Below are 19,078 nucleotides of genomic sequence, written 5' to 3' on the forward strand. Positions count from 1 at the left end.
ATGATGTGTACTACTTTTCGGGTCATATGCAAAGTTTAATTTGTGAGACAGCTGCAGTGACAGAGAAAGATCTGCTGGCACAAGTTCTGACTGCCGCCCTAGAAACTAAAGAGTCACCAGATGGGACGGAGTGGGTATACGAGAACATGCTCCGTAGGTGCAGTGGCTGTAATAATGCCGGTGGTGGCCTCTTTGAGTCACTGTTATAATGAATCGGTACTGTTCTGTTCATACAGTATGCTGGATGGATATGTGTGTGTGTGTGTGTGTGTGTGTGTGTGTGTTTTACCCCTAAGGTAAGTCTTTCTGCTCCCGGGATTGGAATGACTCCTTACCATCTCCCTTAAAACCCACATCCTTTCGTCTTTCCCTCTCCTTCCCTATTTCCTGATGAAGCAACCGTGGGTTGCGAAAGCTTGAAATTTGTGTGTGTGTTTTTTATTGTGTGTGACATACCAAATGGGAAAGCGCTGGTACATAGACACAATAAAAAATACACAAACACACACACAAATAGCTAGCTTTCACAACCCACGGTTGCTTCATCAGGAAAGAGGGAAGGAGAGGGAAAGATGAAAGGATGTGGGTTTTAAGGGAGAGGGTAAGGAGTCATTCCAATCCCGGGAGCGGGAAGACTTACCTTAGGGGGAAAAAGGGACAGGTATACACACGCGCACACACGCGCACGCACACACACACACACACACACACACACACACACACACACACGTCCATCTGCACATATACAGACACAAGCAGACGTATGTAAAGGCAAAGAGTTTGGGCAGAGACGTCAGTCGAGGCGGAAGTACAGAGGCAAAGATGTTGTTGAGTGACAAGTGATGTACGAGGGGCAGCAACCTGAAATTAGTGGAGGTTGAGGCCTGGTGGGTAACGGGAAGAGAGGATATATTGAAGGGCAAGTTCCCATCTCCGGAGTTCTGATAGGTTGGTGTCTGTGGGAAGTATCCAGATAACCCGGACGGTGTAACACTGTGCCAAGATGTGCTGGCTGTGCACCAAGGCACATTTAGCCACAGGGTGAGCCTCATTACCAACACCAACAAACGCTGTCTGCCTGTGTCCATGAGAGAGAGAGAGAGAGAGAGAGAGAGAGAGAGAGAGAGAGAGATGAGTTGGACACTATAAATGTGTGCTTTTGTTTCCTTTCCATTTAACCAGAATGATTGACAGCAACACATGACTGGGAGCACTTAGTTGTAAATAAGAAAACATTGTCACTATTACTATTGCCCACAGATGACTAGCCTTTCTACCCTCTCTTCGTCAGTGTACAAGCTGCAGATCCAATATCAAACACTGGTACTTAGCGACCATAACAGAACAGGTGGCATGCCTGCAGGTGTGTGGAGTGGATCAGTGTCCCCCCCTCCTCCTCCCCTCCCCCCCCCCCCCCCCCCCAGACACACGCCGCCCCCACTCACCTGGAGAGCTGGTTGTGGGAGACGTCGAGCACCTCCAGCAGGGTGGCCCGCTCGAAGGCGGCGGGTGGCAGGCGCGCCACGGCATTGCCGGACAGGTCGAGCTCCCTCAGGAAGGGCGTCTCCAGTGGGCCAGCGGGCAGTGCCGTCAAGTTGACGCGCGACAGCCGCAGCCGCCGCACCGTCTTGGGCTCCGACAGCACCGCCGCCACCGCTGCTGCACTCAGCGGGTTCTCCGACAGGTCGAGCTGCTTGATGTTCACCTGCGGAGCAACACGGTGCACCGCTCCTGTACCCAGCAAACTCATCACACGCCTCTACCCTAACCTATGAGGTACATACTGTCTGTCTGTACTACAGGGTACAGTCAGTCACCTGGAAGGTTCTGTAGCTCTGTGTCTGCTGGCAACAGTGCTCACATCACCCCAGCTCATTACTGGCAGAAGCTGTGACAGCTAAACCACACAAGCAAGAAAATGAGCATAGGCCTCTACCTGATACGATTTTTTCTTCTTACCGGTTCGATGCATCCCTCTACAGATTCTTGTCCTTTGCCAACCTTTTCATTTCAGGGTAAGCCTTGCACCCTGGTCCTCAATTATCTGTTGAAAAATTCTATCTTCCCCTACAGTTTTTACCCTTTACATGTCCTTCTGGTATTGTGGAAGTTAGCACTCCTTGTCTTTCATACATGACCAATCATCATTTTTGTCAGTGTTACATGCATGTTCCTCTCTTTACCAATTCTGTGGATCACCTCCTACTTCACACCTTCTCATTCCACCAGATTTTCAACATACACTATACGATCAAAAGTATCCGGACACCTGGCTGAAAATGACTTACAAGGTTGTGGCCCCCTCCATCGGTAATGCTGGAATTCAATACGGTGTTGGTCTACCCTCACTCTCGCAGGCATACTTTCAGTCAGGTGCTGGAAGGTTTCTTGGGGAATGGCAGCCCATTCTTCACGGAGTGCTGCACTGAGGAGAGGGATCGATGTCAGTCGCTGAGACCTGGCACCAAGTTGGCATTCCAAAACATCCCGAAGGTGTTCTATAGGATTCAGGTCAGGATTCTGTGCAGGCCAGTCCATTACAGGGACGTTACTGTCGTGTAACCACTCCGCTACAGACCGTGCATTATGAACAGATGCTCGATCGTGTTGAAAGATGAAGTCGCCATTGCCGAACTGCTCTACAACAGTGGGAAGAAGAAGGTGCTTAAAACATCAATATAGGCCTGTGCTGTGATTATTCCACGCAAAACAACAAGGGGTGTAAGTCACCTCCATGAAAAATATGACCACACTGTAACACCACTGCCTCTGAATTTTACTGTTGGCACTACACACACTGGCAGATGACTTTCACCAGGCATTTTCAATATCACACCCTGCAATCGGATCACCAAATTGTGTACCGTTATTTGTCACTCCACACAATGTTTTGCCACTGTTCAATCGTCTAATGTTTACACTCCTTACACTGAGCGAGGCGATGTTTTGCATTTACTGGCGTGATGTGTGGCTTTTGAGCAACCACTCGACCCTGCAATCCGAGTTTTCTCACCTCCCTCCCACCTAACTGTCATAGTACTTGCAGTGGATCCTGACACAGTTTGGAATTCCTGTGTGATGGTCTGGATAGATGTCTGCCTATTACACATTACGACCCTCTGCAATTGTCGGCAGTTCTGCAAGTCAACAGACGAGGTCAGCCTGCACACTTTTGTACTGTATGTGTCCTTTCACATTTCCATTTCACTATCACATCGGAAATATTGGATATAGGGATGTTTTGGAGTGTGGAAATCTCACATGCAAATGTATGACACAAGTGACAGCCGGTCGGAGTGGCCGAGCGGTTCTAGGCGCTACAGTCTGGAGCCGCGTGACCGCTACGGTCGCAGGTTTGAATCCTGCCCCGGGCATGGATGTGTGTGATGTCCTTAGGTTAGTTAGATTTAAGTAATTCTAAGTTTTAGGGGACTGATGACCTCAGCAGTTAAGTCCCATAGTGCTCAGAGCCATTTGAACACAAGTGACACCGAATCACCTGACCACGTTCGAAGTCCATCAGTTCTGCAGAGTGGCCCATTCTACTCTCTCACGTTGTCTAATGACTACTGAGATCACTGATATGGAGTACCTGGCAGTAGGTGGCAGCACAATGCACGTAATATGAAAGATGTATGTTTCTGTGGGTGTCCGGATACTTTTGATCACATAGTGTACCTCTTTAACACCACATCTCAAGCACTTCAACTTTCTGCTTTTCTGGTTTTCCCCATCCTCAGTGTTTCGTTTCCTTCCCTGAATGCCCTTTTTGTGTTTTATAGTCTGTTTTCCATATCCTCTTTGCTTTGTCGACCACATTTTATTTTCCTCCACGGTACCAGAATTTGTACTCTTTATCTGATTCTTCATCCACAATTTTAGTATTAAGTTTATCATTAATCTCATCTCTGCTTTTGTCGTTCTTCACCTCACTCTCGGTCAGTATTCTGTACCAATTAGACTGTTCATTCCATTCAACAGGCCCTTTAATTCTTCATCACTGTCACTGAGGATAGCAATGTCATCAGCTAATCCTATGACTGGTATGCTTTCATCCTGATTTTTAATACCACACTTCCATATACAGAGTGAACAGTAGGAGTATAAGATTGAACTCCTGTCATACACCTTTTTTATCCAATTACTTTGTTCTTGGTCTTGCACTCATATTCGTCTCTCTTCATTCTCATACATACATTCAATGTAGCGTTCATATTTTTGCACAGCTTACACCTATTTTTCTGAGAATTTTGAGTGTCTTGCACCACTTTACAGTATCCAACTATTTTCTTAGGTTGGCATACCCTATGAGGGAATTTTAATTCCATTACAAAGTGAAACATCATAAATGCATCTCTGGTGACTTTACCTTTCTTAACCCCAAACTGATTGTCCTCTAAGAGATTCCCAGTTACTTTTTTCATTCTTTGGTATATTATCCTTGTTTGTAACTTGGATGCATGGGATGTAAAGAAGATTGTGTTTAATGTTGTCGTCTTTTTACATTACTGTCACCTTTTTAAGTTGTTATAGGAGGAAAATAAGTTACTTGCTTTTGTTTCCATGTTTTTTCTGCATTCATGTTTATTAGTTTAACCTTTTGGAATACTCTAAAGACGAAAGTAGATAAAATGTAACCTGATGGGCTTCTGAAATTTGAGTGTGGTTGTTCTGTTTTGTTTTTTGGGTGTTTTTTATATTTTGTGCAACTATTATTAATGTCAAATATTCCTCTGTTCAATTTTGAAAAATTTTTTGAAATGCGAAAATTTTTATACAGAATGTTTCCATAAAGTTTTTAACCACTCACTTTATTGGCACAGCAGATCCGTGAATTAAAAAAGTGTTTAGGCTTTTAGATAGTGGTCTACAGGAATCTCTGAGGCAGACAACTTATAAACATTGGAACTTGCAACGTTCATACAATGCATAATGCCTATGTAAAGGCTTTGGAGTGTTTAGGTGAAAAACCATCAAAGTTTCTGGTCAATATTTAATCATTATTTTGATGGTTCACTTGTTTGCTAGGGAAATATTTGACATAATTTAGTCTGTGTTTAACATCCTATATCACAAATTTCTTAGGTGTACAACCACTTTCTTACTTTCTTAAGCATATATCTCTAAAAAAGTATTTGGCTACTGTCCAGTTCAAGTCATACAGTGCCATTGCTAATGCTTTAAAAAAAACTTTTGATGAAAACAGAACCTCATTTCATAATTTCATTTGCATAACTTTTCAATAAGTTCACACAAAGTTTGCAAAGCCAAACATCTTTTATTCACAAGTGCATAAAAATTACACAAAACATATTTGAAGTCTTATCGGCTTGGGTTTCGAAGGTTTTTACTTTGAGTACAATTGAGAGCATTTCTGAAGTTCTCCATAATGAACTCTTTACATTTTCTGATCTGCTTCCTCTTGAACAAGTAGTTATTAGTGGGCAGTAACCAAAGATCTTAGTAAGCTGGAAGAAGGTGACAAATTGTGGTTTCTAAAGAATGGTCAAAAACATTACATCGCAGCTTGCAGATGTGATGGAAAAGATGTGCTTGTCGAGATCACCACTGAAAAGATTTAGGTTTTTAGACCTCAAAGAAAGAATAAAAAGCAGAAGTTATAGTGACAGGTTAAAGGTTGTAAAAATGATGCTGTTCAATGTCTGGAAAGAATACTTATTAGACGAGTGAAAGGTTCTACAATTTGAAAAAGATTACGGGTGGTATCTGTTGAGAGGCCAGACAAACATGTGGTTCCTGAAGAGGGGCAGCAGCCTTTTCAGTAGCTGCAGGGGCAACAGTCTGGATGATTGACTGATCTGGCCTTGTAACACTAACCAAAACGGCCTTGCTGTGCTGGTACTGCGAACAGCTGAAAGCAAGAGGAAACTACAGCCGTAATATTTCCCGAGGGCATGCAGCTTTACTGTATGGTTAAATCATGATGGCGTCCTCTTGGGTAAAATATTCCGGAGGTAAAATAGTCCCCCATTCCGATCTCCAGGCGGGGACTACTCAAGAGGATGTCGTTATCAGGAGAAAGCAAACTGGCATTCTACGGATCGGAGCGTGGAATGTCCCTTTATCGGGCAGGTAGGTTAGAAAACTTAAAAAGGGAAATGGATAGGTTAAAGTTAGATATAGTGGGAATTACTGAAGTTCGGTGGCAGGAGGAACAAGACTTCTGGTCAGGTGACTACAGGGTTATAAACACAAAATCAAATAGGGGTAATGCAGGAGTAGGTTTAATAATGAATAGGAAAATAGGAATGCGGGTAAGCTACTACAAAAAGCATAGTGAACGCATTATTGTGGCCAAGGTAGATACGAAGCCCACGCCTACTACAGTAGTACAAGTTTATATGCCAACTAGCTCTGCAGATGATGAAGAAATTGAAGAAATGTATGATGAAATAAAAGAAATTATTCAAATAGTGATGGGTGATGAAAATTTAATAGTCATGGGTGACGGGAATTCGGTAGTAGGAAAAGGGAGAGAAGGAAACGTAGTAGGTGAATATGGATTGGGGCTAAGAAATGAAAGAGGAAGCCATCTGGTAGAATTTTGCACAGAGCATAACTTAATCATAGCTAACACTTGGTTCAAGAATCATAAAAGAAGGCTGTATACATGGAAGAAGCCTGGAGATACTGACAGGTTTCAGATAGATTATGTAATGGTAAGACAGAGATTTAGGAACCAGGTTTTAAATTGTAAGACATTTCCAGGGGCAGATGTGGACTCTGACCACAATCTATTGGTTAGTTTAAAACTGAAGAAACTGCAAAAAGGTGGGAATTTAAGGAGATTACTTTAGTTTTTGCCAAGATTCCTAAGGAATAGTAATCCAAAAATATTTTGTTGAGGTCTTTTGATTGAAGTGTGTAAGTCATTAATTGTAAAAATGTCATTTACATTTTGTTTGGGAATTAAGATTACCAATATTGAATTACCATAACCAAATTACCAATGTATCTGCATATACTGGTATTAAGAAATTTGTATTAAGGGAAAAAATGGCCATAACCCATCCAGATTCATAACAGACATTTTACTATGGTCTTAACCAGCCTTTTTGGTAGGGCATTATCAAAAATGAAAATAATTCATTTGTGCCATATCTGTTTATTGAATCTACAGGCACACAGATCCTTCAAACCAATTTTAATGGTCATTTGGTTGCCACTTCCCCAAACAACTGTATAAATTGTGCAGGGATGTTATCTATCTGTTTACCTTATTTTACCACAAGTCTTCCAAGGACCTGTTAAACTCTGACTCTATCAGTGGAATTCCTATGTCTTCCATTTCGAGTCCTATGTCTTCCTCAGGCATGTCATCATCAAACAGCTGTCTCTCTTCATAGTGTCCTTCAGTACACTGTTTCCAGCAGTCCACTCTCTTTTCTTTGTTTTAACAGTGAAATTCCTGGTATGTAAACACCATTCCTTTTAACCTCACAGAACTTTCCTTCGACTTTTCTGTATTCTGAATCTGGCCTTCCCTCTTCCTATATTTGCTTCCTAAGTGATTTTTTGTTATTGTTGTGGTCTTCAGTCCTGAGACTGCTTTGATACAGCTCTCCATGCTACTCTATCCTGTGCAAGCTTCTTCATCTCCCAGTACTTACTGCAACCTACATCCTTCTGAATCTGCTTGGTGTGTTCATCTCTTGGTCTCCCTCTATGATTTTTACCCTCCACGCTGCCCTCCAATGCTAAATTGGTGATCCCTTGATGCCTCAGAAGATGTCCTACCAATCGATCCCTTCTTCTAGTCAAGTTGTGCCACAAACTTCTCCTCTCCCCAATCCTATTCAATACCTCCTCATTAGTTACGTGATCTACCCATCTAATCTTTAGCATTCTTCTGTAGCACCACATTTCGAAAGCATCTATTCTCTTCCTTTCTGAACTATATATCGTCCATGTTTCACTTTCATACATGGCTACACACCATAGAAATACTTTCAGAAATGTCTTCCTGACCCTTAAATCTATACTCAATGTTAACAAATTTCTCTTCTCCAGAAACGCTTTCCTTGCCATTGCCAGTCTACATTTTATATCCTCTCTACTTCAACCATCATCAGTTATTTTGCTCCCCAAATAGCAAAACTCCTTTACTACTTTAAGTGTCTCATTTCCTAATCTAATTCCCTCAGCATCACACGACTTAATTCGACTACATTCCATTATCCTCATTTTGCTTTTGTTGATGTTCATCTTATACCCTCCTTTCAAGACACTATCCATTCCATTCAACTGCTCTTCCAAGTTCTTTGCTGTCTCTGACAGAATTACAATGTCATCGGCGAACCTCTAAGTTTTTATTTCTTCTCCATGGATTTTAATACCTAATCCGAATTTTTCTTTTGTTTCCTTCACTGCTTGCTCAATATATGGATTGAATAACATCGAGGAGAGGCTACAACCCTGTCTCACTTCCTTCCTAACCACTGCTTCCCTTTCATGCCCCTCAACTCTTATAACTGCCATTTGGTTTCTGTACAAATTGTAACTAGCCTTTCGTTCTCTGTATTTTACCCCTGCCACCTTCAGAATCTGAAAGAGAGTATTCCAGTCAACATTGTCAAAAGCTTTCTCTAAGTCTACAAATGCTAGAAATGTAGGATTGCCTTTCCTTAACCTAGCTTCCAAGATAAGTTGTAGGGTCAGTATTGCCTCACGTGTTCCAATATTTCTACAGAATTCAAACTGATCTTCCCCGAGGTCGGCTTCTACTATTTTTTCCATTCGTCTGTAAAGAATTCGCGTTAGTATTTAGCAGCCATGACTTATTAAACTGATAGTTCGGTAATTTTCACATCTGTCAACATGTGCTTTCTTTGGGATTGAAATTATTATATTCTTCTTGAAGTCTGAGGGTATTTCGCCTGTCTCATACATCTTGCTCACCAGATGGTAGAGTTTTGTCAGGACTGGCTCTCCCAAGGCTGTCAGTAGTTCTAATGGAACGTTGTCTGCTCCCGGGGCCCTGTTTTGACTCAGGTCTTTCAGTGCTCTGTCAAACTCTTCACACAGTATCGTATCTCCCATTTCATCTTCATCTACATCCTCTTCCATTTCCAGAATATTGTCCTCAAGTACATCACCCTTGTATAGACCCTCTATATACTCCTACCACCTTTCTGCTTTCCCTTCTTTGCTTAGAACTGGGTTTCCATCTGAGCTCTTGATACTCGTACAAGTGGTTCTCTTTTCTCCAAAGGTCTCTTTAATTTTCCTGTAGGCAGTATCTATCTTACCCCTAGTGAGATAATCCTCTACATCCTTACATTTGTCCTCTAGCCCCCATTTTGCACTTCCTGTCAATATAATTTTTGAGACGTTTGTATTGTTTTTTGCCTGCTTCATTTACTGCATTTTTATATTTTCTCCTTTCATCAATTAAATTCAATATTTCTTCTGTTACCCAAGGATTTCTACTAGCCCTCATCTTTTTACCTACTTGATCCTCTGCTGCATTCACTACTTCATCTCTCAAAGCTACCCATTCTTCTTCTACTGTATTTCTTTCCCCCATTCCTGTCAATTGTTCCCTTATGCTCCCCCTGAAACTCTGTACAACCTCTGGTTTAGTCAGTTTATCCAGGTCCCATCTCCTTAAATTCTCACCTTTTTGCAGTTTCTTCAGTTTTAATATACAGTTCATAACCAATAGATTGTGGTCAGAGTCCACATTTGCCCCTGGAAATGTGTTACAATTTAAAACCTGGTTCCTAAATCTCTGTCTTACCATTATACAATCTATCTGATACCTTCTGTGATTTATATTGCCGTATTCCTGTCTTTCAGTGAAGATACATTTACCTTCCTTGTACCTATGTTTCTCTGTCCAACTTCTGTGTTTGCCCATTTTAGAGATGTTCAATTTAACTGGCTACTGTGATATTTATGATGGCTGTATCTACACCCTTGGAGAATGAACTTCTCATCATTCCTCAGTATCTGATAACCTCAGTTCTTTCCATGTAGATTCTTCCAGTGGTTCTCTTAAATGTCAATCTACTGTTCATAATCACTAAATTGTGATCTGAGTGTACATCTGTTCCTGGTTATATGAAAATTCGATTTGATTAGTTAATGGTCAGACAGATTCTGAAATCAATATATATACAACAAATAAGAGAGGAAGTTGGGTGTAGGTGCTTCTCAGAGACAATGGGATTGACACAGCAGAGAAAATTGGGGCAGGCTGCTGAAGTCAGAGGAATGAAATGAGGTGCAAGCCACTTGACCAGTGTAGTGGGTATCGGGAATTTTATCATTAATTTAAAATTTTTACTACTTTAATGTTTGCTCTCTTACCTATTACTGTAGCCTATGTGCCAGATTAGCTGAGAGCACTAATGCACTACTTCCTGGACTCAGGTAGGTGAGCTGGCCCCAGATCGAATCTGCGAGGTGGATTACCGACATAGGCCGGTGTTCCGGCCAGCCTGGATGTGGTTTTTAGGTGGTTTTCCACATTCCACTAGGTGAATACTGGGCTGGTCCCCACGTTCTGCCTCAGTTACACGACTCGCAGACAACTGAACTTGTTCGCACTATTCCACGGATTATACTAGACACCAATAGCTGGGGTACACTAATTCTGTCCCGGAGGGGTACAGGGTGGCGTCAGGAAGGGCATCCGGCCATCCCTTAAAAATTAACCTTGCCAAATCTGACCCTAATCGTGCTGACCCTGTGAAACTGCGGGACAACGGCACGAGCAAAAGAAGAAGAAGACCTATTATTGTGGCCCACGTAGTCAGCAGAATCACTGCTACAGCAAAAGTTGTTTTTGTGAAATATGCTGAGACAAGTTTCCTGCACTACTTCTGGTGGACTAAAGAGTGAGGGTAGAGGGAGGTGATGAGGTGATGGGCATTGGGGAGGAGGCGGGGGGGGGGGGGGGGGCGTGCCAAATGGCATGCCAGTGCATCCAGCTGACACAGGGGTTCTCTCTGGCTCTCAGTTAAACACAACATCCATCCTCAGCTTTTGCTCTCGGTTGCTCACACAGACTGCTCTCCGATGCAAAACAACATCTTCCATAACTACCACAGCCAGTGGGCGGTCGGTTCTTCTACCTCAGGCTGTACTCGCATATCGTATCCTCGAACACACTTCACAATGATTTTGAAACTACTTCCATGATTTTGACTACTCACTTCGGGTGCCCATACACCTGACAACTCTTAAATTTACCACTCTACACGGGTACAGTAGATCTGTGCCAGCAGGCGGTACTCACCAGGGTGCTGTCATCAGCAGGCAGGTTGCGGATCTGGTTGGCGGACAGGTCTACAGAGCCTAGGAAAAAGTACTGACGCTGGAGGGCACGCAGTGGCGCCTCCTGGAAGCGGTTCCTGGCCAGCGCCACGTCCTCCAGCGCGTGCAGCCTCGCCCGCTCGAACACCGCCTCCGGCAGCTCTGAAAGGAGGTTCCCGGACAGGTCGAGGCGTGCCATGCGCAGCAGCCCTTCCAGCAGGCGTTCGCCGATGCGCTCCAGGCGGTTGTCCGACAGGTCCAGCTCCTGGAGGAACACCACCACCACTCCAAGGGTTCTGGTCAGCCGATCGAAACTTTGTTCAGTGTAACACCAATTGCCCTGAAGGCATGCACTACAAACAATGTACCCTGAAGCATCCCTACACGAAATATGTACGGTGAAATTACAATCCCTAGACGAAATATGTATGGTGAAATTACAATGAAATGGACACCCTTAGCTGCTTACAGGCGTTGACATACGTCAACGGGGACAGATGAAAATGTGCGCCCCGACCGGGACTCGAACCCAGGATCTCCTGGTTACATGGCAGACACTCTATCCATCTGAGCCACCGAGGACACAGAGGATAGCGTGACTGCAGGAATTTATCTCTGGCACGCCTCCTGCGAAACCCACATTCTCAATGTATTGTCCTGGATGTAGTGCGGGACAATACGTTGAGAATGTGGGTTTCACAGGAGGCGTGCCAGAGATAAATTCCTGCAGTCATGCTATCCTCTGTGTCCTTGGAGGCTCAGATGGATAGAGTGTCTGCCATGTAACCAGGAGATCCTGGGTTCGAGTCCCGGTCGGGGTGCACATTTTCATCTGTCCCCGTTGACGTATGTCAACGCCTGTAAGCAGCTAAGGGCGTCCATTTCATTCTAACGAGCTGTTTGGTCACCGATGGTATTTGTTCTTTTGGACATGTCTGAAAGAACAGATACCATCTTAGTAAATATGTATGGTTCTGGGACTTTGATATTCATTTAATAGAAGTAGGTTTTTTAGTATTCAGTTTAAGTAAATATTAGAGTGCTCTCCATCAGGCATGTTTGTTACATTTTGTGAATGTGCCAGGGAATGTGGACCAACAATGTGGAACATTGGTTTCCACGTCACAGCCAGATTTTGTTTCAGTTCAGTATTTACTTATGTTTCTAAAAAATATTCTACATTTTGGGATACATAATATAGTTTGCACACTCTAAGACAAAAAAAGGCACTGCACCATGAAGGAATTATGCAAACTGGTGACAAATTGATATTCATATAGATATTGATGGAAAACGGAAAATTGTAAACTTTGGTGGCCGATGGATGAACGCGTGACACTGCAACGCCATTTCACTGTGGAGCTGGCAAGGTTAGTCAGCAGGGAACATGTTGATACCAGGCCATAAATTCAGCAAATTTCATTCCATGTACTCAATTGGACAGTAACTGACAGACAGGCGTCTGAACGATATATGTTGTTGTTGTTGTTGTCTTCAGTCCAGAGACTTGTTTGATGCAGCTCTCCATGCTACTCTATCCTGTGCAAGCTTCTTCATCTCCCAGCTCCTACTGCAACCTACATCCTTGTGAATCTGCTTGGTGTGTTCGTCTCTTGGTCTCCCTCTATGATTTTTACCCTCCATGCTGCCCTCCAATACTAAATTGGTGATCCCTTGATGCCTCAGAACATGTCCTACCAACCGATCCCGTCTTCTGGTCAAGTTGTGCCACAAACTTCTCTTCTCCCCAATCCCATTCAATACTTCCTCATTAGTTGTGTGATCTACCCATCTAATCTTCAGCTTTCTTCTGTAGCACCACATTTCGAAAGCTTCTATTTTCTTCTTGTCCAAACTATTTATCGTCCATGTTTCACTTCCATACATGGCTACACTCCATACAAATACTTTCAGAAATGACTTCCTGACACTTAAATCTATACTCAATGTTAACAAATTTCTCTTCTTCAGACACGCTTTCCTTGCCATTGCCAGTCTACATTTTATATCCTCTCTACTTCAACCATCATCAGTTATTTTGCTCCCCAAATAGCAAAACTCCTTTACTACTTTAAGTGTCTCATTTCCTAATCTAATTCCCTCAGCATCACACGACTTAATTCGACTACATTCCATCATCCTCGTTTTGCTTTTGTTGATGTTCATCTTATAACCTCTTTTCAAGACACTATCCATTCCGTTCAACTGCTCTTCCAAGTCCTTTGCTGTCTCTGACAGAATTACAATGTCATCGGCGAACATTAAAGTTTTTATTTCTTCTCCATGGATTTTAATAACTACTCCAAATTTTTCCTTTGTTTCCTTCACTGCTTGCTCAATATACAGATTGAACAACATCGAGGATACGCTAAAACCCTGTCTCACTTCCTTCCCAACCACTGCTTCCCTTTCATGCCCCTCGACTCTCGACTTGACAATATATGTAGATGTCAGCATTTGAGAGAAGACATGAAGTTGGACTCAAAGAAGCCTGTCGGAGTAATTGGCGAATCACTCGATATTTGAATATGGGTGATGTCACTATTTGACGATGTTGGCAGCAGTGGGTCAATCGTGGCTGAACAATGTGTGAACAAGGCAGCAGTCAACCTGGAGAGGTGACAGAATGTGAAGACTGATCAATCATCTGAGAGGCACTCGGAGCCCCAGAATCGTAATTACCATTCATCTAATGTGCAACTGGAGCTGCAGTGGCCAAAAGGACATTAGTACGCAGCTCACAGGGAGGGGGCTGAGCTCAGGGCACCTCTTGCACCACCTACCACTGATCTCTCTACACCAACAAGCCTGCTTGCAGTGGTTTGGGCATATTCGGCCTGGAATCTCATTGACTGGAGTAGAATTGTCTTCAGTGACGTCTCCAACATCCCATTGAGCCCTGATGACAAGTATAGACATGTCTGGATACACCCTAGACAGTGCCAGGTTCCCATCCTATAAGCTGCCACACGACCAACAACTGTGAGTGTTGGTCTGGGATGCCATTTCTTTTCATAGTAGGACCTCACCTCTTGTCATCCACAGTACCGTTACAGCACAACGGTTCGTCAACGATACTTTACTGCATTTTGTTTTTTGATACCCTTCGTAGTAAGCCATCCTGGGCTTACATTTCAGCTAGATAGTGCTTGTCTGCACATTGTGAGAGCTTCTACTGCTTCTCTTTGTGCTTGCCAAACCTTACCTTGGTCACCAAGGTCTTCATATCTTTCCCCAATTGAGAACATTTGTAGCATTATGGTATGGCCCTCCAACCAGCTTGGTATTTCCATATTCTAATGTGACAATTGGACAGAATTAGGCACGATATGTCTCAGGAGGGCATCCAAAAACTCATAAATTAGCGCCAAGCTGAATAACTGCTTGCATATGGGCCAGAGATGGACCAATACGTTATTGGCTTTCTCAATTTGTGAAGCTCTTTCTCTCAAATAAATCCTTCAATTTTCCTGAAACTGTAATTGTGAACTCAAATGTTCCACAGTTTTTTAAAATTCTGTTACGGAATAGAAGCAACGAGCTTTCAGTTTTACTAAAATTTGAGAATGCTGAAATAATTGACTTCGTAACAGGTAGCCTATTGTAAATGTGTATAGCATGATTTGTGATTTGCAATGGACGTTTTGAATGGTGACACTCTTACTGACTGGGCATCAAACAGTCCAATTTGCCTTAGCATATTGAAGATTTTATCTGCATATACCACAAACTGAGCAATATGGCTGGCATATGCACAAAGGAGGAAATGTGTATTTCGACAGACCAAGCATACTAATTTTACATGCATTTCTTTTTGTAAACAAACTGTGTGATTTGCAAGCCAGATACAGCTGATAAGTGCCACTGGAGAGTGCTGTGAACACGAATCACGCACATTGTTAAGCACCATCTAGATTTTAAGTATGCCCAAACCATAATGTAAATCCTATCTGTCATGCAGTATGACAAAACATATTTACTTGTGAGGATGGCTTAACTGTTGTTCTCAGCTGTTCATAAAAAAATTGACAGGGCAGCATAATTGAAGAGCTTATTTCAGATGTATCTCCATCTCAGATATATAGTACCAGCATACAGTTTCAAAAGTTGTCTACCCACTTCTCCATCATTCTGCTAGCTTTTTAACAGTCTACTTTCAAGTAATCGGCCGAGCTGTTATCTGCATTTCATGCACAATATTTCGATGCCTGCCCCGTTGCCTTCTTTATGTGTTCTGTTCTGGATGGAGTCCTGGAAACAAGTATACATAAGAGCAAAACTGGCAGCACTATTAGAAGACAAATGGGTTTCTGTTGGGAATACTGTGCACCAAATGGAAACGACAACTCGGTCGAATACCCAGAAAACTGCTAATAATCAATCACGCAGAGAAAACCTGAAGATCACATTATTTGCTTTTTCTTTTATTTTCATTGCAGCATTGAAAATGAAATGAAGTCCCATGCTTCTTTACAGAGCGTAGGGGAACGATGCGGGAGATCCGCACCGCCTTACTAGGCAAGGTCCTAGTGGAGGCGGTTTGCCGTTGCCTTCCTCCGACCGTAATGGGGATGAATGATGATGATGAAGATGACACAACAACACCCAGTCATCTCGAGGCGGGAAAAATCCCTGACCCCGCCGGGAATCGAACCCGGGACCCCGTGCTCGGGAAGCGAGAACGCTACCGTGAGACGATGAGGGGCAGACCATTGCAGCATTAATCCTGCTCAAAACATTATTAGGAAACTAGTGTTGTTTCCAAACTGACATATTTTCTTTCTCTGTTTATTAGCAGACTGCCGCATTTATGCACAACCAATTCAAATACTTGGGAACCCATTATAAACCTTATGGGTGTAATGTTACAAGTACTATGCTGTCCTCGTTCATTGGACGCCATATCTAAAGTCCTCAGTCCCCGGCAACATTACACACTGCTTTTACCATTCCTTAATACACTGTCTGTCAGCAACACTGGTTCCCTCACTCTCCTAGATTCGAAACAAGGCAGCGTATACTTCTTGCAGCTGTTGACACTTTCTGCCGAAGGTGCAAAGTTTCACACTGTCTCTCATCCCTCAGTGCAGTGTCTGCCAAGATTTACACTGATCAGCCAGAACATTACAACCACCTACCTAATAGGCCGTAAGTTCCCGTAAATGCTGGGGAGGGGGGCGATGAGCTCTGATGCCACATTAAATCACATCCCAGATGTATTCGATCGGGTTGTGATCTGGCAAGTTGGGGGTCAGCACACCAATTGGAACTCACCACTGTGTTCCTCAAACCACTCAGTTGTACTCCCGACCTTGTGACATGGCACATTATCTTGTTGAGAAATAATACTGCCATAGGGAAACACGACTGTCATGAAGGGCCATGACAGTACCTCGCACGAGCTCCACTGGAACCACAGATGCCCACACAAATGTCCCAACATAATGTAGCTGTTGCCAGCTTGTCTCCATCCCACAGAACAGGTGTCAAGTAGCTACACCTACATCTACATGGACACTCTGCAAATCACATTTAAGTGCACGGCAGAGGATTCATCGAACCACCTTCACAATTCTCTATTATTCCAATCTTGTATAGCACACAGAAAGAATGAACACCTATATCTTTCCATACAAGCTCTGATTTCCTTTATTTTATCATGGTGATCGTTCCTCCCTATGTAGGTCGGTGTCAACAAAATATTCTTGCATTCGGAGGAGAAAGTTGGTGATTTGAATTCTGTGAGAAGATTCCGTCGCAACGAATCTTTGTCTTTCTTTTAATGGTGTCCAGCCCAAATCCTGTATCATTTCTGTGACACTCTCTCCCACATTTCATGATAATACAAAACGTGCTGCCCTTCTTTGAACTTCTTCAATGCACTCCATCACTCCTATCTGGTAAGGATCCCACACCACCCAGCAGTATTCTAAAAGAGGACAGACAAGCATAGTGTAGGCAGTCTCCTTAGTAGGTCTGTTACAATTTCTAAGTGTCCTGCCAATAAAACACAGTCTTTGGTTAGCCTTCCCCACAACATTTTCTATGTGTTCCTTCCAATTTAAGTTGTTCGTAATTACAATACCTAGGTATTTAGTTGAATTTATGGCTTTTAGATTAGACTGATTTATCGTGTAACCGAAGAGTAACGAGTTCCTTTTAGCACTCATGTGGATGACTTCAGACTTTTCGCACAATTCAGATATCTTTTCTAAATCGTTTTGCAGTTTGTTTTGATCTTCTGATGACTTTATTAGTCGATAAATGACAGCGTCATTTGAAAAAAACCAAAGTGAGCTCCTCAGATTGTCTTCCAAATCATTTATATAGATAAGGAACAGCGAAGGGCCTATAACACTGCCTTGGGGAATGCCATAAATCACTTCTCTTTTACTCTACCACTTTCCGTCAATTACTACGAACTGTGACCTCTCTGACAGGAAAGCACAAATCCAGTCACATAACAGACGATATTCCACAAGCACGCAATTTCACTATGAGCTGCTTTTGTGGTACTGTGTCAAAAGCCCTCCAGAAATCCAAAAATACAGAATCGATCTGAAATCCCTTGTCAATAGCACTCAACACTCCATGTGAATAAAGAGCTAGTTGTGTTTCACAAGAATGATGTTTTCTAGACCCATGTTGACTGTGTGTCAATAGAACATTTTCTTCAAAGTAATTCATAATGTTCAAACACAATATATGTTCCAAAATCCTGCTGCATATTGACATTAGTGATATGGGCCTGTAATTTAGTGGATTACTCCTACTACCTTTCTTGAATATTGGTGTGACCTGTGCAACTTTCCAGTCTTTGCGTACGGATCTTTCATCGAGTGAACGGTTGTATATGATAGTTAAGTATGGAGCTAATGCATCAGCATATTCCAAAAGGAATCTAATTGGTATACAGTATGGACCAGAAGACTTGCTTTTATTAAGTGATTTAAGTTGCTTCACTACTCTGAGGATATTTACTTCTACGTTACTCATGTTGGCAGCTGTTCTCCATTCGAATTCTGGAATATTTACTTCGTCATCTTTTGTGAAGGCATTTTGGAAGACTGTGTTTAGTAACTCTGCTTTGGCAGCACTGTCTTCTATAGTATCTCCATTGTTATCGCGCAGAGAAGGCATTGATTGTTTCTTGCTGCTAACATACTTCACATACGACCAGAATCTCTTTGGATTTTCTGCCAAGTTTCAAGACAAAGTTTCATTGTGGAAACTTTTATAAGCATCTCGCAATGAAGTCCGCACTAAATTTGGAGCTTCTGTAGAAGATCGCCAATCTTGGGGATTTTACGTCTGTTTAAATTTGGTATGTTTGTTTCGTTGTTTCTAGAACAGTGTTCTGACCCGTTTTGTGTACCAAGGAGGATCAGTTCCATCGTTTGTTGATTTATTTGGTATAAATCTCTCAATCGCTCCTGATACTATTTCTTTGAATGTAAGCCACATCTGGTCTACACTTATATTATTAGTTTTGAATCAGTGGAGATTGTCTCTCAGGAAGGCATCAAGTGAATTTTTATCTGCTTTTTCGAATAAGTATGTTTTTTGCTTATTTTTCGAGGATTTGCAGATTACAATGTTCTCTAATCCCTGAATCAGGTTTGATGCTCATTATTAACTATGGATTATTTGTTGCTAAGTGGTCAAGTATGTTTTCACAACCATTTACTATTCGTGTCAGCTCATGAAATAACTGCTCGAATGGATTTAGCACAATTTCGGATGATATTTTATGCGTACCTCTGGAATTGAACATGTATTTTTACCAACATATCGAGGG

At 42.5% G+C, this 19,078-nt stretch overlaps 1 protein-coding gene across 1 annotated transcript in view; it reads right to left on the reverse strand.

Moving 5' to 3' along the window:
* LOC124719034 (chondroadherin-like protein) overlaps nucleotides 1–19,078 on the reverse strand; it is a 174,832-nt gene that overhangs the window by 27,965 nt on the left and 127,789 nt on the right. Inside the window, exons 12-13 of the mRNA XM_047244702.1 lie at nucleotides 11,264–11,545; nucleotides 1,446–1,705 (exon numbers count right to left, since the gene is read on the reverse strand). Of these exons, the coding sequence (XP_047100658.1) occupies nucleotides 1,446–1,705; nucleotides 11,264–11,545 (542 nt within the window). The remainder of the gene's footprint in view (nucleotides 1–1,445; nucleotides 1,706–11,263; nucleotides 11,546–19,078) is intronic.

Source organism: Schistocerca piceifrons, chromosome 10 (genome assembly GCF_021461385.2).
Source record: "Schistocerca piceifrons isolate TAMUIC-IGC-003096 chromosome 10, iqSchPice1.1, whole genome shotgun sequence".
NCBI classification, from domain to species: domain Eukaryota; kingdom Metazoa; phylum Arthropoda; class Insecta; order Orthoptera; family Acrididae; genus Schistocerca; species Schistocerca piceifrons.